We start from the raw sequence: 24,523 nt of genomic DNA, 5'->3' as shown, positions 1-24,523 counted from the left end.
GTCATCTATGGTGAGACTGGATTGCTGTAAGGCGGTCTTTCAGGTCTATCTGCACAACTGTTCTAGTACTTTGGTTTGGAGAAGTCTATGGAAAAGGGACTTACACAGAGGCCCCAGACCTAACAGAAAACAGACAAACTTACAACGGCCTCAGAAAAGTAGATACTTAAAAACTACAGGATTTTTTTTTCACGTGTCTTTTGGGCATTTGTATTTATTATTTCTTCTTTGAGAACATTTCTGTTCATTTCTTCTCCCCATTTTTTGATGGAGTTGGATGTGATTTTCTTGTGAAATTCTAGCAGTGCCTTATATACCTTGGCTATTAATCCCTCATCAGTGGGCATTGGCTAAATGCGTTTTGCCTAACTGCGGGCTGTCTTTATATCCTGGTCAATGATTCCTATGAGGTCATAGGTGACAGTCAGTTCTCAGTTTCATGTAGTCACACCCATTTGTTCATCCTTGCTTCTACTTCCTAGGTCAGTGGCGTTTCATCTTTAAAGGTGCCTTTAGCTTCAGTGTCACGGAGGATTCTGTCCATGCTTTCCTCCATATGTTTTATGGATTCAGGTCTGATACCGAGTTTTTTAATCCATTTTGATCTGACTTTTGTGTCTGGTGTTAGAAAGTGGTCTGAGTTTATTTTATTTTTTTTGCATGTAGCCCCAATTTTTTTCAGCACCACTTGTTGAAGAGGCGTTCCTTGCTCCACTTCATATTTCTTGCTCCTTTATAACAGTTTATGTAATAATATATTTGAGGGTTGGTGTTAGAATATTCAGCTCTGTTCCATCAGTCTGCAGGTCTGTCTTAATTCCAATGCCATGGTGTTTTAATCATTACCCCTTCATAATACAGTTTGAAGTTGGGGAAGGTGATGCCTCCCATCTTCTTTTCCCCAAAGATTGTTTTAGCTAGTCCTGGAGATGTATTGTTCCATATGAATTTCATGAGTATTTAATCTATTTCTTCGAAAACTGTCCTGGGTAACCTAATAGGAACTGCATTGTATCTGTATAATGCTTCGGGGAGTATTGCCATTCAGAAAATGTTTATCTTCCCAATGCATGAGCAGGGGATGTGTTTCCATTTTCTCACGTCCTCTTTTATTTCTTGGAGTAGGTGTTTTGTAGTTTTCTTTGTACAGGTCCTTCACCTCTTTAGTTAAACTGGTTCTGAGTTACATGGTTTTCTGAGATGGGATTCTGAATGGGATTGTTTTTCTAACATCTCTCTCTTCTCTTTCTATATTTGTGTATAGAGAAGCCATGAACTTCTGCCACACTACTATTGTTTCTAGAAACTTTTCCATGGAGGTTTTAGAATTCTCTAACTATAGTATTATGTCATCTGATAATGGTGATAGCTTGCCTTCTTCCTTTCCTGTCTGGATGCTTTTGATATCTTTATCTTGCCTAATGTTTATGGGAAGTATATACCTCCAGTACTATATTGAATAGGAAAAATGTTCTACATCACTAATCATTAGGGTGGTTCATATTAAAACAATAATAAGGTATCATCTCACGTCAGAGACTGGCACACATCCAAAAGAACAAGAGCAACCAATGCTGGCATGGATGCGGGGAGAAAGGGACTCACATTCATTGCTGGTGGGAATGCTGACTAGTCCAGCCTTTTTGGAAAACAATATGTGATGGATATTACCAAAAAAATTGAGCTTTCATACAATCTAGCAATACCACTTCTGGGAATATGCCCCGAAGCCCAGAACCACAGAGCAGAAATGCTATTTGCACTTCTTTGTTCATTGCAACACTATTCATACCAGCAAAAATCTGGAAACAACTGAGTTCACAAGAACATATGACTGGTAGAAGGAACCATGGGGCTTCTATACAATGGAATACTATGTCACTATTAGGAAAAATGCAGTAATGAAATTTGCTTATAAATGGATGGACATGGAGAATATCATGGTGAGAGCAATGAATTAGGAGAAGGACAGACATAAAATAGTTGGACTCATTTGTGGGATATTATAAAAAAAACATAGTATGAGATCAGTACTCAAGGATAGTAAATCTACTACAGGAAATCAAGGCCATCAATGTGGAATTAAATAAATTAAAAAATATACTACTGTCAAAAAAAGAATAGAAAGATTGGCATTCTTACTACTATCCTAATTTTCAAATTTTCTTTGCTTTATTATTTTAAACAGTCTTTCTTTTTCTGGCCTCTTCTTGATAATTAGGTCGCATTTAACTTTCTAGGAATACATATCATATCTTAAAACTTGTCAAAATACAATTGATGTATTATCTAATTTACAATGTTTTAAATTTTAAGATGCTCCAAGTGTTTTACTTACTGCTAGTAAGAACAAAACTGTGGCTAATTATAATTGTAAGGAACCATCAGCTGAAATATCTTTATTTGAGTGATCTTAAATGTGAAAAAATGATTTATAATTTAAAAAGTACAGAGAAATCAGGACCACAATTTCCAAATTTCTATTCTCTTATTGATGTTTATGATAATTTTTTGTGAAGAATGCTGCACTGCATATTACCATTGATTTAAAAACAATTGTAAAGCTTTAGAAAGTGTTCTGACAGAATAAAAGATAAAGTGGAAGGCCAGTATCTTTATTTTGTATATGCTCCAATTACCTAGAAAAAAGACACTCAACAAATATTTCTCAACAAAATTTATGAGTAAATTTATGTCTCACCGGAGATTTCATGTTTCTGCTCGAAGAAAAATAAAATCTAGAAAGTAACAAATTAGCTTCTTCTAAATGCCAATTTTTGCTTTTCAGATAGCTCAGATAGTGCTGCTGAAAGATGCCTTCTTAAGCATTTCTTTTCAAGTGTTAACTTTTTCACTTTATTTTTCTAAGTATTAGGGTTATACTTAAATTCAACGAAATGTTCAATAGTTTTGTGAATCCCTGTAAAAATGAGAAATAATTGGTCACTTATTCAAATTTGTGCAATGTGGAAAGTTAAAAGAAGTGTAATATATTTCTTATAGTAATATTCCTCACCTGCTTGGTATAAACCTGAGATAAATAGGTAAAATATAGAAACACAGGAGTTTAGCAAGGGGAATGAATATTGTCGGTCTGAATTTTATTTTATTTCCTATTTCTCAGGAATACTCTTTCGGCTTTCGTGACGGTTGAATATAAAAAGCATCAATATGGGCTTCTATTTGGGAAAAGGCTCACATCTCTTCTTTATGCTACACTTAATTTAAAACTATCAAGTCTGCTGCCGCTCTGGAGGCAGAATATCAGGGCCAAGAACAGGTCTCCCAAACGGGGTCTCAGCTCGAACCTTCTCTCTGCCCTAAATGGCCTTGGACATCGGATTGGCAACTCTAGGATTTGCATCAGGACCAGAGGCAGCACTTACGGGGCCGGGCCATGCCCTAGATACTCCTGGATACTCCTTTCCTCTGCCACCACCATGCCTTTCCGTGCCTGGCAGCCCACCATGACCTGCAGATGGGCTTTTCCTGTCTTCACTCTGTGGCTTCCCAGACCTCTGATTTCTGGCTGAATTCGCCACTGGAGACATTGAATGGAAATGGGGGTTGTAACTAGATGGGCGAAAGCAGTAGATGTGTGATAGGATGTGATTCAGAGGGATGTTGTGGTGCCAGAGTGAGGCCGGCATGACGCTAACATTAACAGGATTGAAAATCATGGTACCTGAGTGATAATGGGAAAAGGACAGAACTCTGGAATATTTTAAGTCTAGAAGAGTTCTGGGGCTGGAGCAATAGCACAGTGGGTAGGGTGTTTGCCTTTCATGCGGCCGACCCAGGCTTGATTCCCAGCATCCCATATGGTCCCCTGAGCACTTGGAGTGATTCCTGAGTACATGAACCAGGAGGAACTCCTGTGCATCGCCAGGTGTGACCCCCCCCAAAAAAAAAGCAAAAAAAAAAAAAAAGAAGAGTTCTATAGCACAGAATAAGACTGAAAATCTTGCAATAGTAGAGAGGACTCCTGTGTATGGCTATGCAGACGGTGTACATTTAAGTATTTTATTATTTTTAGACGTGGGGCCACACCCAGCAGTGCTCAGGGCTTACTCCTGGATCTGTGCTCAGGCATCACGTCTGGTGGGACTTGAGAGACCCTATGGAATGTCAGGGATGGGACCTGGGTCAGTTCATGTGAGAGGCAAATGCCCTACTGTGCCACTATTCACTCCGGCTTCTGAGCTCTTTATCGTTCAAGAGTGTTTTCAGGGGGCCCAGCTTCACAGATAACACTCAACCAGCAGCCCCACAGCCAGGCCACCAAAATGTACAACAGATGGTTCTCTCGGCTGAAGATGCAGTTTGTTTTGAAGTGGGACAGGAAAAATCACGCCAGGGACAGCAGCCACCACGCCCGACCTCCTCTCCCATGGAAAGGGACCGGTTCTGCAGCTCCAGAATCACACCCTCCTCTGAACTCCCCCAAGCTGACCGCCCAGAGGAGACATAGCAAATCTGATGCGAAAGACACATGCAACCCACAAAGCTCAGGGGACAAAAACGATAACGCAGAAGGCTCACTGTTAAGCCTGCTCCAAACAGCCCAGCCTGCTCCAAACAGCCCAGAAGTCCTCAGACGATAACATTAGGAGCACCATCGTGTGATAATCAATCATCCCATATTAATTTATTGACCTGTTTCCTGATCATTCTATTTGCCATTTTGTTGTAGCACGCAACGTAAATTAAATCTATTATGTACCTGCTGGGGACATTGGAGGGGAACTCACTCAGTACTGGCGTAAGAACATTGTATGTCCGGAGCAACTGTGTTAGAAATGACTTTGGGAATCAAAAGCATGACGAGGAAATGTCCGGGGGTCAGGGCATGTGCTTTCCCTGCAGTGACCACAGACAGCTGATGCTCCTTTGACTTGGACCCTGTGTAGGTCCCCAAGCACTGCAGGGATGACCCCTGAGAACAGAACCCCGAGGAAGCCCTGAGGACCACTAGATGCAGGTTGAAACTCCCTCCTCCCTTCCCAAAGTGGATTTCTATTAACATCTTATTTTATGTGCTTATTATGAGCAAATAATAATGTATGGAAGAATGATAATAGATTCTCTTTATTGATCTTATAATAAGTGGACTAACAAGAAATGTTCCACGTGCATAATCCCATCTAATAATCACGAAATCACCAGATGGGAAGCTTCATAAAGACAGAATTATGTCTCCCTATTTATTAATCAGCAACACTAATAATAATCAGTGAATTTCAATACAGCAGACACGGAATAAATATTATTAAACAATGAGACAATTTTCCCTTTGAAGTAGGCCCAGAAAAGTACAGTCTTAATCTGCTGAAGTTTTAGCATTGCTAATCATAACAGATTGTGTCTTGCTTGTTTGCTGTGATTATCTTCTATATTTTTTTTTGAATCTTGGGGTCACACGTAGCAGTGCTCGGGGCTCATTCCTGACTCTGTTCTCAGGAGCCGTCTCGGGAGTGCCATGGAAGTAAAGTCCACTGTCTGTATGGCAAATAGCCTGGCCTTGAACTCCCCGAGACAGGCAGTATGAGCTTAAGAATTTTAGAATTGCAAAGAGAGAATACCTAAGAATACCTTTACTTTGCCACTTACAAAAAAAAAAAAAACTGCAGAAGTATGAGAAGTAGGCGTAAAACAGTTATGAGATTTTTTTTTTGCATGTAATGCATTTTGTTGCAATTAAATGCGCAAGCTGCAAAGTTAGATTCAAATTAATAAAAATAAAGATGGAAACTATCACCATCAAAAATATCTTGGAAAGCATAGTTAGGATTTGTTTAAAGTTCAGGGACCGGAGAGAGAGAGCACAGCCGATAAGGTGCTTGCCTTAGGTGAGGTGAGTTTGGTTTTGATCCTCAGCACTGCATCTAGTCCCTCAGGCACCATCGGGAGTGAGCCCTGAGCACAGAGTCAGGAGTGAGCCCTGAGCACAGAGTCGGGAGTGAGCCCTGAGCACAGAGTTGGGAGTGATCCCTGAGCACAGTCGTGAGTGAGCCCTGTGCACAGAGTCAGCAGTGAGCCCTGAGCACAGAGTCAGGATCAACCAACTCTGCACAAACACACAAATAAAAGCGATTTGCTAAAAGTTCGTGGAAGATTTTTCGTTCATGAATAAAGCATACAGAAATAAAGGGTGAAACATCGTCTTGAAGCTCAAATCACAAGGTTTTGACCCAAACTTACCAGAACAGTCACAACACGTAAAACCACCCCACGCATGTTATTCTCCAGTTTCTTGTCTGTCAGGGACCCATTCAAGCCGGTGACAGGATTCCAGCACCCCAGCTGAAAGACAAAAGACAAACAACCTGATCAGGTTCCTGCCGGAAGGAGAATCGGGTTGCCTAGTAAGACCTTTCTAGGATTCTGTGATAATCTGGAAGTAACTGACATAGGAAAGGTTTTCTGCATGTTTTCCATTGAAACAGCAAATGGAGCCATGAAAAAGATCATTTCACACTTTTAAATAATTTCATATATATCTTATGTGATTGTTCCATAATTCTGCAGCCTTATTAAGAATACTGAACTTAATGAGTTGCTATAAATATACCTATACCTCGGATCCGGTAACACACTAATTGGAAAAATAATAGCACATATAATTCTACTTTAACGTCTGTTCTGATTTATTAATTACTGCACAAAGTTAGATTGTCATACAGTTTCAATGGTCTTAATTAGACTTTACACCGTTTTATTGGAAAAACTACAAGATTTTTAATGTGCTTCAAAGGTCTACTGCTTTTATTTGAGGAAAAATGCATGTATATGGCTTTGTTGTTTGCAAGTAGTCACAGTACATAAAACAATATAATTTGCCTTTTTTGTCAGTGCTATCAATTTGCCTGGGAGTTTTGACAGCAGTCTTTCCCTTCAAATGTTGCAGTGATTCACTGCTCTTTATTCTCCAAAATACAGGTTTGATTTTACATCCTTATGCCATCCTTATCTCCTGTAACATAAATCTGAGAGCTACCAATTTTAAAACCACCGCCTACAAATTGCTACGGGATAAAACTGGATGATTCTCAATTCAGAAATAAGGAGCAAATCAAAAGAGACTGTGCCTTATGTTAGCTGTTCAAAGAGCAAAGTTGCAAACAGAATGCTCTAATGTATAGCTTGGGAAGAAATGCCACGCTATTATTAATCCTGGTGGCCGATCCACGAGAGTTCACATTTTGGCACCGATCCTGCATTTGTCTGTTTTTAAAAATCAACCAATATTTCAGCGCATTCAGAGGCTGTTTTAGTTTACTGAATGGTTGTAGGAACGCTTGGATATTTGTGCCCATTCTTCTCTTGCATTGCATTTTGTGGGTGACTTCCAAAGTTTCCAACAACAGCAAAAATGATTCAGGTGCTTCCTATTAAAACCCAGTTGTGTGTCTCAGGTTTGCACAAGATGTCTAATTCAAAGGAAACTAAAATGCACTTAATACACTGTAAGAGAACGTCACACGACCACCAAAAAGCAAGCGTTTTACTTCTAATCATTTGGAAAAGGCTGTGGTTGGTTTCAGCTGCAAAAGCACATCGCATTCATACAATGATAAGTCATTCTTAGTTACAAAAAAAGAGTCTAATTAGAACTTCGATCTAATTAGCAAATTCAAATGTGTTGAAAGTCTCATTACCAGAGATACTGTCACCCCTTGCCAAATTAAAATCTTAGGAAACTTCTTTTGAATTTTTGTTCTCTTCTGAGGTCAACCAGAGTCTGAACTCAATTACATTCCTTAATGGGAACTGTTTTCTAATTTCTGGTACAAGAAGTTTTTATTTCCTAGACCAGATAATATTTGTGGGAAAACCATCTATGATATTTAGAAGAAAGATAAATTTCCAATGTATTACTTTACTTTTGTAACCCTTTCTGCAATGATTTAATTCTTTAACTATTTCATTCTGAACTTAAATAGACAACTTAGAAGAACATCATTTTATTCATGATGAATATCCAAAATCTGTCTATATGAAGTCAATATTTTTTGTTGTCTCTCATGGGTTAAGTTTGGCAAACTTATTATCAATTTATCTAAATATATTAATTCCAACTTGACCATAAATTTTTTTGTATTGTATTGCTGGAGTGATAGCACAGTGGATAGGATGCTTGCCTTGCATGTGGCTGACCCAGGTTCGATTCTTCTACCCCTCCCAGAGAGCCCGGCAAGCTACCAAGAGTATCCTGCCCATAAGGCAGAGGCTGGCAAGCTCCTCGTGATGTATTTGATATGCCAAAAACAGCAACAACAAGTCTCACAATGGAGACGTTACTGGTGCCCGCTCAGCAAGTCGATGAACAACAGGAGGACAGTGCTACCGTGACTAGTCAAAATATTTATTATTTAAGAAATATCTAGATATATTATTCAATTTGTTTCACCGATGTTTTTCAAAATATATTTCTGTACAATAAATTCCATCTTCTAAATCTGTCCTCATTCAAACATAACTAAATATAGTCAGTAGTTTCAAATAACAACAACAAAAAAAGCATGTAGAATTGGCAGATAAATAAATGTTTTCCCTAGACTTTGGCAGTGAATTTTGTGCCATTCATGACGTGCCTTACTATCCTTTATGTCTATCTAAAACAGAGAAGAGAGAGGGGCTAAAATGTCAGTACTAGAAAGGACTGAGCAATTTTTTTCTCCATTATAGATGACATAATTTTATGTAGATAAATTCTTAAATATGTAACAAAAATCAATCAATATATCAGTCATTTTCAGAATAAACATTTATTTTATGCTTCATTTCATATTATTATTACTTTCTGGGGGCGCTCAGTGGATTGTGCGTGAGTGGGATAGCACCAGGGCTGGCTGCATGGTAGATGAATGTTCTTACCACTGTCTACTATCTCTTTTTCCTAAAGATACAAATTTAAGACAAAAATCAGTAATACTTCTATACACAAAATTTAAATTTACAAATTAAAATAACTAAAACGCATATGTCAAAGCATGTATCTAAAGAGGTCAAAGATATTTGAGCTGAAAAGTACCAGACAAATGAAAGAAATCAAAGAAGATATTTATATATGGTATTATGTGTTCACAGATAGGAAGAATTATTTTTAAGCATTTCCATACTACCCAAAGTAACCTACACATTTAACACAATCTCTACTGAAATGCCAAGAGCATTTTTCATACAAATAGGAAAAATAATTGCCAAACTTAAAAGGAACTGCAAGAGATTCCAAATTTCCAAGGAAATCTTGAGGATACATAGCAACAGTCATGACACGCTCCACACTTCCATACTCCATAACAAATGATAATATTCAAAAGTATGGCTCTATTATTAACACAAAACACACATAAGTCATCAGAACAGAGAACCAAGAAATAACTCCTGTGCATGTGGGTGTCTGCTCGAGCAAATCGATGAACAACAGGAGGACAGTGCTACAGTGCTATTCCATTAATGTTTTATTATTATGAAAAGGGAGTTAACCTGTTTCATTATTACGGGAAGGGAATCAAAGCAATGGTGAGTACTTTCAACAAATGTTGGGTTAGGTAATAGGTGACCACAGAAAGAAAATTACTATCTTAGAGAAACCTCCCCAAAACTTAAAGACTTGTATGTAAGACTTTAACACCATAAAACTTCTTTTGTTTTGTGGTGATGAGGGCTTATCCTGGCTCTGTATGCAGGAAACAATTCTGGCAGGCTTGGGGGATCATGTGGGATGATGGGGATCAAACCTGGATCAGATAAATGCAAGGCTGGGGGCTGGAGAGATAGCACAGTGGGTAGGGCATTTGCCTTGCACGCAGCCAACCCGGGTTCGATTCCCAGCATCCCATATGGTCCCCTGAGCTCCGCCAGGAGTAACTCCTGAGTGCAGAGCCAGGAGGAACCCCTGTGCATCACCAGGTGTGACCCCAAAAAGCAAAAAAAAAAAAAAACCGGCAAGGCTGGTGCCTTATCTGCTTGTACTATGGCTCTGGGCTGGAGCGATAGCACAGCGGTAGGGCGTTCGCCTTACAAGCGGCCAACATGGCCTACCCGAGTTCGATTCCTCCGCCCCTCTCGGAGAGCCCGGCAAGCTACCGAGAGTATTCGATATGCCAGACACAGTAACAACAAAGTCTCCAATGGAGACGTTACTGGGCCTGCTCGAGCAAATCGACGATCAACGGGAGGGCCTTTACCTTTACCTTTACTATGGCTCTGAGCCGCCAAAACTTCTTAAAGCAAACAGGTAGGAAGCACCTCATGATCAGTCTTAGTGGTATGTTTGGAGAGTGTCTCAAAAACAAAGACAAAAAGCTAAAATATGCAAGTGAAGCTAAAAATATTCTGCACAGTAGAGAAATCATCAACAAATTAAAATGGAAATTAACTAAAGGTGAAAAGATATTTGCAAATCATATGTCTGATAAGGAATCATCCAAAGACCTACAAATAATTCATAAATCTATCACAAAAAGGAAAACCAGTTTTATTAAAAACAGAACTGAATTGGCATTTTCCCAAATAAATATAGCCAAAAGGTATATGAAGATATATATAATATATATATTTGATGAAATATATATATATTTGATCACTTGCATGGTGACACAATCACTAATCCAAAAAAATTCAAATAAAAGCCATGAGATATTACTTCCTTCTTGTCAGAATGGCTATTATAAATTTTCTTTAAAAAGAGAGAAAATATGACAAGGATGTCAAAAAGGCAAACCTTTTTATGCTCTTAGTGGGAATTTAAGTTGGGTCGGTCACTATGGAAACAGAAGAGAGTATCCTCAAAATAAAAAAAAATGTAGCTAACATAAAAAACAACAGTTCCTTTTGGTATATAGCTTTCAAAATAAAAAGACTGTATATATATATACACATATATGTATATATATGTATATATATACCCACCCAGTACATTCATTCCAGTTTTACTTGCAATAGTAAAAATGTGAAATAATCTAAGTCTCTACAGACAAAGAAAATGTGACATAAAGGCCCTCCCGTTGATCGTCGATTTGCTCGAGCGGGCCCAGTAACGTCTCCATTGGAGACTTTTGTTGTTACTGTGTCTGGCATATCGAATACTCTCGGTAGCTTGCCGGGCTCTCCGAGAGGGGCGGAGGAATCGAACTCAGGTCGGCCATGTTGGCCGCTTGTAAGGCGAACGCCCTACCGCTGTGCTATATATGTATATGTACATTTATTTTATATGTATATACATTATGTCTATATGTGCATATATTATATATGTCATATTATTTAGGCATAAAAATGAGGATGTCCTATTACAACAGTATGGATGACCTTTGAAGACAATGAGCCAACTGAAATAAGTGAGGAAGAAGGACAAATATGTAGAATCCAAAAACAAAGTCAAAGAACAAAAATCAAGGAAAGATCAAGTCTGAAGCAATGGATAGTAAACAGCAATCAGCAGGAAGAGGTGGAAAGGCGGTACTTTGCAGTTACCTGATGAACGAGTACCTAAGGTATAATAGACATCATTATATATGACAACTGTTCAAAGTACGTGGGGAAGTTGTCAAGAAAGTAAAGTCTTGTGTTCTCATCATAACAGGATACTTTCCCTTTTGCTTCTTTCCCTTACTTGCTTTGTATTATACCTATAGGAGAAGATAACTGAATCTACCATGATTGAGCTAGCAGAATCTATTGTGGCAATCATTTTACAGTTCATGAAACTCAAATCATCATGATATATGATGTGAGTCTTAACCTTGTTGCAATGTGTCAATTATTTCTCACTAAAATTATTTAAGAAATGAAATGAGTATATAAACACACAGAAGAATGTAGATTATCAACATCTTACAAAGGGTTTGTCAAGATTTAAGATTTCTCAATTTCTATTCATATCCATTCATTTACTTCGGATTTATTTTAAGGTATTCTCTTTGTCTCTCTCCCCTTTCAATAACAACCAATAGAAATGAGTTAGGTTCATGGAAGTCCAAGTTGAATTTGTTTTCTACAATGGGTGATACTTCTTTCAGGATTGTCAGATTGAAATCTGGGATAATTTTACTTTTCTTCAAGTGTGAGACTTACCTAACAATTTCTCTGGCTTCATTGTTTTAAATTTCTTTGCCATAGTTTCCTGGCTATGTGAAAGAGGTTATTTTTGTGAGGTGGTTTACTTATTTTTATTTTTCTTATGTATCTGTGTGTGTGTGTGTTGGGGGCGGGGAGTTGTTTAAGAAAATTATAGACTAATAGAGATAATTCACACAAAAATCTCATCACGCTACCTGTTCATCACTTTTTTATTTAAAAATCATAAAAGTGTAGTACAGTTTGAAGTTGGGGAAGAAAGATGACCCCCATCTTTCTGCCCCAAGAGCTGCTCTAGGTATTCATGTGGATTTGTTGTTTCATATGAATTTCAAGAGTATTTGATGAATTTCTTTGAAGAATGTCATGGGTATCCTTATAGGGATCACATTAATTCTGTATAATGCTTTGGGGAATATTGGCATTTTGATAATGTTAATTCTCCCAAAGTAGGAGATGTATTTCCATTTCCTTGTGTCCTGCTTTATTTTGTGAAGTAGCATTTTGTAGTTTTCTTTGTACAGGTCCTTTACATCCTTAATTAAGCTGATTCCGAAATACTTGATTTTTTGAGGCACCGATTCATTAAAAGAAATCATAAACGTGGCCCCTGAGGCTCCGAAGATTTACAGTAAGTCATAATTCTGATGACAAAACAAAATTCACAATCTCTAATGATTTATTAGTTCCGAGAGAGACTAGAGCAATAGTACAGCGATAAGGCATATGCCCAGCAAGCAGCTGACCCTTTGATCCTGGCATCCCACATGGTCCCCTAAGCACCTCCTGGAGTATTTCCTCAGATCAGGGCCAGGAGGAACCCCTGAGCACCACCGGGTGTGGCCCCCAAAAGAAAAACAAATGAACAAAAAAAAGTTCAGACTAAGAAAACAGAGGGAATAAAAGAAAGTAAGAATCAATTCAATATCTTTCAATGGAAGCGTATCATCCTGTGGTACAGTTTGGTTACTGCCCACAATCACTGTACAACATTAATAATGCTGATGCTTTAATTATTTTCCTCATTAGATCCAGAGGAAGGAAGTCTTATAGCTTTGTCAGCTTAATGTCAACACGTGTGTGCATCGTTCTGTGATAAGAACATTAGCCTAACCTCCTGGGTGAGGTCCTCAGGGACCGAGCAGGTGACACCAGCTACTATCTCCTCTCCTGCTTTGACTTTTCATTTGTCTGTGCGCTTTAAAGGATGACACTTAGCTGCCTTTTACATTCTTATTTTTTTTTTCAGGCAATGCTATGGTGTCAAAAACCTGAACTGTTCAACTTTAATTTTCCACTCGATAGTTTGTAGGCTTTAATAACAGGAGTCAAGAGAGCTCTTAATAGAATACCAAATGGAATTTTCTAGGTTTATTAGCTTGTATTCACACGTTACAGAGGACTCTGGCTCTTGTGCCAAAGCTCCAACGGGCAGGGTGTAAAGAATCTTCTTCTGGAGGGGATGCGGGGGGTGGAGGGGGAGACATGTGCTCCGAACACCTTTTCTTTATTTTCCTTTTCTATTTTCAAAGGAAAAAGCAGAAACAGGGAGATGGAGGGGAAATGGCTGAAAACTAGGCACCTCAAAATGCAGCACATTGATCTGCTAGATATCACTTCTATAAAAGGATAGAAAGTCTAAAAACACACATATGGCAGGTTGACTCAAACCCATGTTTTACAGTACTAAATTCTAATGCTTCCTCTTGAATACATGTAGGAATGTATTCTTCCAGCCATCTCTCCAGTAGTAATTTTCTTTATGGCTTTTCCACCTGTAAAATAGGTGAAATGCGTTAAGACTCGTTCCCTAAGGGATGATATTTCCCCCCGAGATCTCATTCTACAGCTTGGTCATTACCGCAGAGTAGTCCTCATTCCTTACGTTAGATGGCCTTGGCACTCAAACTCTCTTCAGAGGAAAATGCATTTGAAAAGTAAGAAAAAGAACGCCTGGTTTCAGCACTCACGGCTCCCTGGAATTTCTGCTAAAAATGGGAACGGCTGTACTAAGCGGCAATGTAGATGCCCAACATTAGCCCGTGATTGATCCTCATAAGAACAACGCAACTATGAATAATCTATACTGACATACATACATATGTATACACACATATCTCCCTCTATTCCAAAGTGACGCTCATAAAATCTCCTGCATGTGACAAAACTAGACACAATAAGCAATTCACTTACATGGGAGTTTCTTCAGGCCTCAGACCCGAGTCTACCAGATTAGACTAAATAGAACACAAAACCCTTAATGATACTAAGAAGCAGCAAAGCAGGGCGCTAAAACAGACGAAGAGCCGCACATGGCCGCTCCCGTGATGAGGGTCCTGGGCTGCAAAGTGCCCGAGGCCAGGACACCCCCAGAACAATATCGATGCTCTTCTCATTTCCTCTTATTCTTCTCCATGCTATTTTATTGGTTGCTGTTTGGAATAAAAAGAAAATCCTGTCTCACTTCGGAAACTGCTTGAAGTTTTGGGTGTGGCCAACTCTTGGGACTGGGTGTCCAGAAACTAGCTGCATCTGCCCACTGCCAAGCATTCAGCTGGCGGGCTGCAGCCACCCCACCGAGCTCAGCCCACAGGCCACAGGGTATCCCTGAGCAGAGAACACATAGATTGGGAAGAGGGGAGAGGGTTCAGCTCCCTCTTCTTCCCAGTAACACTTTTGATTGATAGGAAATAAAGAAAAAGAAAGAAGGAAAGAGAAAAAAAGAAAGGGAAGAAGGAAGGAAGGAAGGAAGGAAGGAAGGAAGGAAGGAAGGAAGGGAGGGAGGGAGGGAGGGAGGGAGGGAGGGAAGGAGGGAGGAGGGGGGAGGGAGGAGGGGGGGAGGGAGGAAGGAAAGGAGGAAGGGAGGGATGGAAGGAAGGATGAGGGAAGGGGGAGGGGGAGGGAGGGACGGAGGGAGGGAGTGAGGGGGAGGGAGAAAGGAAGAAAGGAAGAGAGGGAGAAAGAAAGAGAGGGAGGGAGGGAGGGAAGGAGGAAGGAAGGAAGGAAGGAAGGAAGGAAGGAAGGAAGGAAGGAAGGAAGGAAGAGAGGGAGGGAGGGAGGGAGGGAGGAAGGAAAGGAGGAAGGGAGGGATGGAAGGAAGGATGAGGGAAGGGGGAGGGAGGGAGGGAGGGAGGGAGGGGGAGGGAGAAAGGAAGAAAGGAAGAGAGTGAGAAAGAGAGGGAGGGAGGGAAGGAGGAAGGAAGGAAGGAAGGAAGGAAGGAAGGAAGGAAAGAAGGAAGGAAGGAAGGAAGGGAGGGAGGGAGGGAGGGAGGGAGGGAGGGAGGGGAGGAGGGAAGAAGGGAGGGAGGGAAGAAGGGAGGGAGGAAGGAAGGAATGGAGGAAGGCAGGGATGGAAGGTAGGATGAAGGAAGGGGGAGGGAGGGAGGAAGAAAGGAAGAGAGGGAGGAAGGAAGAGAGGGAGGGAGGGAGATAAGGAGGGAGGGAGGGAAGGATGGAGGGAGGGAAGGAGGGAGGGAGGGAGGAAGGGAGGGAGGGAGGAAGGAACGAAAGGAGGAAGGGAGGGATAGAAGGAAAGATGAAGGAGGGAGGGAGGGATGGAGGGTGGGAGGGAGGGAGAGAGGGAAGAAGGGAGGGAGGGAGGGAGGGAGGGAGGAAGGAAGGGAGGGAGGGAGGAAGGAAGGAAAGGAGGAAGGGAGGGATGGAAGGAAAGATGAAGGAGGGAGGGAGGGATGGAGGGTGGGAGGGAGGGAGAGAGGGAAGAAGGGAGGGAGGAAGGGAGGGAGGGAGGAAGGAAGGGAAAGGAAGGAAGGCAGTACACTGGAAGACTCCCCACTGCCAGCACTGCCTGCTCTGATGTCCCCAGACCCAGGCTGTTCCCATCCAGTGGCCCTGGGGAGGCTGGTCTGGACAAGGGCTTTTAGCCCCTGACACAGGCCGGGGCTGGAGGTGGACTCGGCACAAGAAAGGAAGGGCCAGCACCGGTTTCTCCTGCCCATCTCCACCACCATCCGCGTCCCTTGGTGCTCAGGGACCAAGCCACTGCTCCGGCTGTCACCTGCAACTTCACCTGCATAGCGGAAGCAGTTACAACTTGGCAGTGCAAATGCCCAGGCCAGCCTCAAACCTAACCCGGGAAGCTCCAGGGGGAGGGGGGAGCATCATTGTCTCTTTGTGCCCTTGTCTCGCTAATTTCCATCCTGACTGAGCCCGAGACGACTTTCTAACTTACCCGAACACCCCTGAAGTGCCGACGCACAGGGAGACTGCTCAACTTCCTCCGCAACAGGTACCGCCTCTTACTGACTCCCACCAGAGAAACTAAGCCAATAAGTGACGCTGACACTTTCTCCTAGAAGCAGGTTGTTTTCCTGTATTAAATAGCAGAGGGGGCAGATACTCTCTGAAGACAGAGACGTCTTCTGTTGTACATTAAAGCATTGCGCTCCGATCATAGTGCAGATATTTTAGTAAATAGGTCTAAACAGGTATCTAATAATAAATGAATGCCAGAATAAATATTTGCTCTCCTTTTTATATGTCTATACCTTGGGATCTATAGTTCAAGGTAAGTAAATAAATAAAAATTCCCAAGCTGGGATAGTATCAAAGTCCTATAGTACGCTTAAGAACTTTTGTGATTATCCAAGGTGATTTTTCTTACTCAAATTACACTGAAATTTCTTTTATTTCTAATGATTACACGATTGTTTTCTAATAGTTTTCCAAATATTCAATGATTGTAAACTGATAAAGATGCTATATATTCTTCACTTTCATTATGCTGTATCTTGAAACATTTTATTTATTTATTTATTTATTTTTGCTTTTTTGGGTCACACCCGGCAGTGCACAGGGGATACTCCTGGCTCTACACTCAGGAATCACCCCTGGCGGTGCTCAGGGGACCATATGGGATGCTAGGAATCGAACCTGGTTGGCCATGTGCAAAGCAAACGCCCCTACCCACTGTGCTATTGTTCCAGCCCCATTGAAACATTTTAAAGGGGATTGTTATTTTAAAATCAGTCTTGGAGGGCTTAGGAACCAAAAGGGGCATTGGGGACTGAATATGGGTTGGCTACATGTAAGGCAAGCACTCTACCCACTGCCAACTCTCTGTCCCCGGAATATACAGCTCTCACAGGAAGACAATTAGTCACTGACCATTCTTTGCTGAATGACTGAATTCAGTTTTGCGATCCTTTAAATATTGTCAATCTCCACAGCATTATGAAGATCTTTATTGGTCATAATCCACTATCTCCAGTGTAACATCCTTCTCCTCTCTTTCACAGAAAATAATGATTAACCTTGTAACTGCTATCTCACCATTAATATGTATCGTATCAAATATTTGCAGTTTTTCACAGGATCAAGAACTTGTTTCCTCTCTCCTTCCTTATTAAGGAAGCAGATAAGTTAAGAGCTGGGCTCTCTGTGTTTTGGCTGGTGTGTGGTTTTGACCTGGGGCCACACCTGGATGCTGAAGGGTTTCCTGGAAGCTCTCAGCTCAACGATCACTCCTGAGGATGCTGAGGGAAGGGCTACGGTGTTGGGGACTGAAGCAGCTGTGAGCAAGGCAGCACCTGGCTGAGGTACTGCTTCCCGGGCTCCTATTTTGTGTCGTTCTTACTTGGACTATGAGTTTGCCATTCTCACCTTCCTGGGTGCAGAGGGATGAGCTCTTTGTGATAATGATCAAGGATTTTAAAATTTTCACTCTTTAAAATTTCTGAGATTCTCACCGTGTCTCTCCATCCCTAATTCTTCTCATCTCCCCCCGCTCTCAGCCTCAGGTTCTCTGACATTGCCAGAGCCTTTGGGCAGATCTTTGCCAGCGATGAGCCACTTCCTGCCCACCGTGCGACTTCTGCCCCCATCCTGTGGCAGAGCCAACGGCCCTTGGTGGAGCCAGGCCCTCCATCCTAGCTGGCTTCTCCTAGGGCGGTGGTGAATGGAAGTGTAGTTGTTGCCTTCACTCTTGTGACTGTCCGAATGGGATTCCTGCCCACCTGGCAGTCGGCTCTTCCAGATGCGCTCCTGGCTGCCGTCATATCATAACGGTGGGTCACATTTGCGGAAACTATCAAGCGGCCAACATGGCCGACCCGAGTTCGATTCCTCCGCCCCTCTCGGAGAGCCCGGCAAGCTACCGAGAGTATTCGATATGCCAGACACAGTAACAACAAAGTCTCCAATGGAGATGTTACTGGGCCCGCTCGAGCAAATCGACGATCAACGGGAGGGCCTTTACCTTTACCTTTATTCTAGAGGTTGACATGGTGCCCAATCCTGGATATTATTCAACTTTTTACGACAGTTCAATCAGGCAGATACTCTAATTGCACTAATTTGGACAGATGATAAAATTGAGATTCACTGATCTGATGTAGGCCACTCAGTTGGCTTAGAGATATAGCTCGGATGTCAACCCAGACTTTTAGGCTAGAGCCACTAAGTCAGTGTGACCTCAATCAATAAAATATTTTTTTCAGATGGAGTTGAAATAAATCACTAAATACATCTGTATAAAAGGTAAAGGTAAAGACCCTCCCGTTGATCGTCGATTTGCTCGAGCGGGCCCAGTAACGTCTCCATTGGAGACTTTGTTGTTACTGTGTCTGGCATATCCAATACTCTCGGTAGCTTGCCGGGCTCTCCGAGAGGGGTGCAGGAATCGAACTCGGGTCGGCCATGTTGGCCGCTTGTAAGGTGAATGCCCTACCCGCTGTGCTATCGCTCCAGCCCAATACATCTGTATCTATAATGATTTTTAAGTGCTCATTTCCTACTTTTCTGAGGAATCCTTGTAAAAAACTGTCCTTATAGTAATTCCCCTCCCCAATTTTGGGCCTTAAATTAAGTTTATATTTCTTTCATGTGAATCCAGTAGTTTTATGCTTATTATAAAAGAACACTAGGTGAACATTTCTGGAGAGGGTAAATAAAGAAAGAACGCTGACTGGGTGTTTTTGAAAGTCTTAATTCCGATAAAGTCAACCTTTTTCATCTGACTAGCAAACCTCATGTGAAACAAACTGTTGATGTAGAGTATTGTCTTCTCCAAGTTCACTTTATTAGTGATTGGCTCTATTTTTACATAGTTTCTTTCAGTAAATGAAAAACAGTTTCGATATAAAGACGTCTATACAGAGATGACAAGATACCTGATGCTTATAATGGGAAACTTATGGGACCCTTTGATGTCCCTTTTGTATTTGCTTTTCTCTTCACCAGCGCTGACCAGGTACCTGGACAGTTCACACGAGAACCAGCTGCTGAATGAATGAAGAGGCTGTTTTATTCCTTGTGGAATAAACTAAATCTCCATATTCAGATGACTTTGGAGCATTCAAACTTAATCCCAAGGTGAGTGGAAAATCAGCTTATTTTGTAAAATTCTGTCTAGCTTTGTCATTCTCCTATTGTTTAGCACGACTGGTTACGGACCAACTGTCATTCCAGGGAGGAACGAGACAAGGTTTCTCAGGGAAATTTTCCAAACAACACTCTCTATAAGAATATAATCAGTCACTGCACCAAGTTGATCTGCAGCCTGTGCTGACATGATGCCTTCATCGAGGTGACAGTGTGACTCTCCCTTTTGACTCCGTCTCATCCTCAGAATATGTTCAAGACCAGGGCAACATGCTTACGGGAAACCAAATAAATCATCACAAAATTGACAATGACCCTGAGCAGTCTTACCAGCTCTTAAGATGATTTTCGTTTCCGTGTGGAATCGCACATACGAAAGGAATCGTAACTCCCATAAATAGGTCTGATTAAAAATATTTGCATATTTTAAAAGAGGTTATCTGTGTGTTTATGTGTTTTCCAGTTAGTCTCTTAAAATTAATGACCTTAAATATGTTTTCCCATATACACCTCTTCTGGAGTTATTTTATACAACCATGCATATAATAATTTATTTACAAAGCAGAGAACATAGACTAAAATTAAATTCAATATGTGAAGCTTTGAGATAAATTATGGACAAGCCATTGCATATGGAATAGATGCCATACTTGAACATTTGTGGAGTATTTGCATTTTTTCATTTCATCTTAGAAAGCAGTCTAGTTTTAAACAACTAAATTTCACGGTACAAAACTGCCATTTAAAAATATTTTGGGCCTGAAAATTGAAATATAAGTGTAAATCAAGTTTGAAGTATAGATCAATTTAACCTTATAATCTATTCACGCTCATCTAATACATAGCGGTTGAGAGGTTAGTCTCTATTCAAAAATACTTTTTGAAATGCAAGGCTTTGTGGAAGATAAACTAGAAAATGAATTTTGTGATTTAGCTTGGTTTGGGCACAGCTGATTTACAATCCAGAGGGAAAAGACTTTTGAAACAACTTCAAACACCTTAATCCTAAAATGTGCTACTACAGTATTTTATGTAGTCAAAGGAACCGCTGGATTGGCCATATTTTGAAATCTAGCTGGGACAAGAGGGCATGCAATGACAAGCACTACTGTGTGAAGTCTAAGTTTATTGAGCTGAACACTCGTAGACCTATCTGGGAAGGTTATCGTGGGTGGCTAGAATATTGTGCTAATGAGCGTGGTATCAAAGTTTAATAAGGACACCGGGCTGGTGTGGAGAGCAGAGGCAACCATCCTTTAGACAGCCTGCTTTCCAGCTACAGCTGTTGTCCAGTGCACCTAATTAAACTAACAAGAAAAACTCAAGAGACAGAAAGATTGACTTTTCAAAACTCGTATTACTACAGGAAAACGTAGAAAGATGTACCGACTACCACTTAGTGAACACCTACAAAGTTTTAAGTGCCAGCATAAATCTAAACCTGCCCAACATTTATTATCTAACTTTCCCATGCATATTTGAAAAACGGATTATGTGAAATTGCATCACTAAATCATGAAGGCGAGTACTTCTCATTGTGTTTTCAAAAAATTATCAATTCATTTTCAGCCATACAACCCTACCATTTTACCTCCGATTTATTTTGAAATAAATGTCGTCTATATTCTTCTTTATTAGTCTTTATGGTGCTGACAAAATCCATCTGTGTTATTGAACACATTCTTTAGCCCACAGCATTCTGAAAATTAATAATTTTGTTGTTTTGATTCTGATCTGTGTGATATTTGTCAAGAATATGGATACCTTAGACATCAGGCATGTGATATCCTTCCTATCTTTTTTTAGTAATATTATAAGCCAGTGGTGTTATTTCCTTCAGTGATGTTATAGACTAAATTGTCTTCTTCATATTCCTTTGTTGAAGCGCTATTGCTTCAAGAAGTGACTGTTCTTTTAGATAGGACATTTAAAGTGGCCAGTAAGACTGAATGAGGAGAATGGGTGGTCGGAATCTAATCAGATTGGTGTCTGTCTAGAAGGGCAGACGCAGACACACAAAGAAACACAAAGAGGAACAGAACCTGAGGGCAGCGTGAGACAAAAAAGGGAAAGAGAACAACCGTGGAAGAAAGCCAGTCTCTGGCACCTTGCTCCCATAATCCAGTCTTCAAAGCTGTGAGAAATGAAACATCTTCGTTTAAGTCGCTGGTATTGGGAATTTAGTGGCACCCCTAGAAAATGGACACAATTAGTGATAAAAAAAATTCCAATGTTTGGATGAAAGATTATTCATTAGTTATATTTGCTTTAACCTGAATTCAGGCTTCTTCTTATAACAGAAATGTTTATCACATCCACTAAAAATATCTCATTTTGATTCATGATGTAAATGTGTTTTTAGTAAACAGTAATCTGAGGAAAGCATAATTTTGGTGACTTATACTCAAGAAATATATATATATATTTTTTTTTTCTCCACGTGGCAGGCTGGAGAGATAGTATGGGTTAAGGTGTATGCCTTGCTTGTGCCAATCTCAAAAGACCCCCCAAAAGTCATGAAGCATGATCCCTGTGCACAGAGCCAGAAGCAAGTGCTGCCATGGATGACCACACCCCCCCCCCCCACACACACACACCAAACAAAGACAAGACAAAAAATACAATGAATTGTGGAAAACTCCAGGGAAGAAGAGGAAATACTTCCCCTAAATATATCCACTTTAATATAACTGGAGCAGACGCAGCTGCAGGCTGGCAGCAGACAGGGCACCAGGAAGAATATCTATTAAAGTGCTTTGAATTCGTGTCTTGCTTCTTTAATATATTAAATTGAAATGTGACAATCTGGACTTTTCCTGCAGAAATTAATATAGTCATCCACAGAACTGATTAATTTAGAGGGATGGGGAAGTGTCTTAGAGATAGAGAGGATCTTTGTGGACGTGGAACTGGAAGAAAAAAAAAAGAAGCCAAAGTGATTGATGGAGTTTATTCTGTATCCACTCACGGACTCACAGACAGTGCTCCACTTCCCTTTGCCGCCAGGGCTAGAGACTTGCAACCCGGTAGTCCAAGCTTCTCCCTCTGAAAGGCCAACGGTTCCCCTTTAGAATGGCACACAGTGACAGTGAGTGTGGTTTGTGCTACATGGGCTCTCCCTGTCCTGGCTCATCACTTCCTCTAGACTTCACGCTATCCACAGTGCCTTGACACACATGAAAAGTCATTTCCAGTGACAAATGAGCACAAAGATAATTTTGCAAGGACTCAAAAAACTCCGACAACCTGGCCATCTTTACAGCATACAGCCGAAGAGAAGGGCCACATGGAGGGCGGGATCCACAGCTACCAGAGAAAAAACAAAAAACAAAAACAGGTTCCAAAAAGAGCCGAGATCATCGGGAAGTCCTAGATGGGGTAGGTGCCGCATCCCGCCTCCCCCAGATGGAACCCCAGTGACCAGAAGCCTCTACAAGCACAGCTCGAGTATGCAGGAACTAGGACTTTTCCTCAAAACCGCGTGGCCGCACAAGCAGCCACGCAACATCTCTCTATATACAAAGTGATCAATGGGAAGTAAACCACCCAACGTTTCTCCCTGAAAATCAGAGTTAAGTTTAGAGCACGGCCACAGCCCCAGAAACACAAGGATTTAATGCAGAACCCAGCAGCTTGGAGCAGAAAAGTGAACGGGCTATGCGTTAATCCAGGCCATCAGGTCTGTCTGGAGGGGAAAGGGTGTTGCCCCATTCGCCCTCTCCTCTCTGGAAAGAAAGATGGCGACCGCATGGGAGCCTTGTGGACAGCAGGTACGAGCCGGGGGACTGGGGGCGACTAAAACCTCATGGGAAGGGGGGCGTTTCGGTCCGCCCTTCACGCCCTACCGAGGTCACCAGTTGCCCCCCACGAGCGGCTCTCCAGCACGGCCACGACTCCAGAGCACAGAAACCAATTTCTAAACTATCTGACTTTCAGTAGAAATACTTCCAGGGTCAATAGGTAAAAGAGCAGAAATCCAAAACCAACATTTAATTCTTGAACTCAGCCGTAGAAAGCAAATCACTTCACAATGCTTTTTCAGCATGTCTGATTTGGGGTGGGGGGGTAAACTCTAAATAATAGTGGTGAATCTTTTATTGAAACAATGAATCTAATCAAAGCAGATAGAGTGTTAACTAGAATTCATCTGCCTCACAGGGACGGGGAGGGGTGGGGGGTGGGGTTTTATTGGGGTTCTTCATGGTAAAAAATAAGTATTGGTAAAGGGAAATGTGTTTGATATTTGCATGACTGAGACATAAACCTGAAAGCTTTGTAACCTTTCCCACAGCGATTCAACAAATAAATTTAAAAAAAGAAAAAAAAAAACTTTGACAACCTGAGCAACACACAGCCAACACTGAACTGCCCTCAGACTTTCGAGTCCTCAGAAGCTGGCCTGGTACTCTGCACCAGGTGCTCCACCTTCGCAGTGTTGTGCTTGAGTTTCAGATTGCCAGTTGCAGAGACAAGTCCACACACGATAATGCAAAAGCAAAGGAACGTTTCTGCTAGCCTGAGTGAGTGTCCAAGTCTCATCCAAAGCAGTGGACTCTTGACAAGGACCCCGACTCCAAATCACAAGCAGTTTGTTTCTATAGGGTTCCAGGTTGAGCAAGACCTTATGGCAACAGAGGTCAGCAATTCGTCAATAGTTTCTAGCAATATTTGAAAAGTTAGTTTGAGGTCGTTTCCAAAAACGGACATGGTGACTCCTCCTGACTGGTTGGATCTAGCGGTTTCTTCTTTGGGCAGGTGACTCAACTGGGAGTTTACCAGAAATTGCAGGCTCAGTTTTGGGGAACAAAAACTGAGGCCCAGTCAAAACTTAATGTTAGCTGTGTCCTGTCATGGCATCAGTTTTGTCCTCGCAGCAGAAGACACAACTCCTCCTGCAGCCCGAGAGAAGGGTTTTATTTCTGACAGCAACACAAGCATCTTCACGAGCTCCGTCTTCTCAAGCCCTGGACCCGGCGGAAGATGGAAGAGGAATGGGTGATGCCCACAGGAGCGTGATGGAAGGGAAGGCAAGCTTAGGGGATCTCAGTATTTCATCAGAGGAAAGAGGCCAGGCCAGTGGGCAGCTCAGTGACCAGGCACAGAT

At 41.4% G+C, this 24,523-nt stretch overlaps 1 protein-coding gene across 3 annotated transcripts in view; it reads right to left on the bottom strand.

Moving 5' to 3' along the window:
- Positions 1–24,523, bottom strand: part of GRID2 (glutamate ionotropic receptor delta type subunit 2) — a 1,415,717-nt gene that overhangs the window by 387,065 nt on the left and 1,004,129 nt on the right. For all 3 annotated transcript variants that reach the window (XM_056106635.1, XM_056106637.1, XM_056106634.1), the window contains one exon: positions 6,202–6,303. In XM_056106635.1, the coding sequence (XP_055962610.1) occupies positions 6,202–6,303 (102 nt within the window). The remainder of the gene's footprint in view (positions 1–6,201; positions 6,304–24,523) is intronic.

This window comes from Sorex fumeus, unplaced genomic scaffold (genome assembly GCF_029834395.1).
Source record: "Sorex fumeus unplaced genomic scaffold, SorFum_2.1 ptg000136l, whole genome shotgun sequence".
In the NCBI taxonomy this organism is placed as follows: domain Eukaryota; kingdom Metazoa; phylum Chordata; class Mammalia; order Eulipotyphla; family Soricidae; genus Sorex; species Sorex fumeus.
Note: the sequence above shows the minus strand (reverse complement) of the source record. Positions and strands in the feature narration are given on the sequence as shown.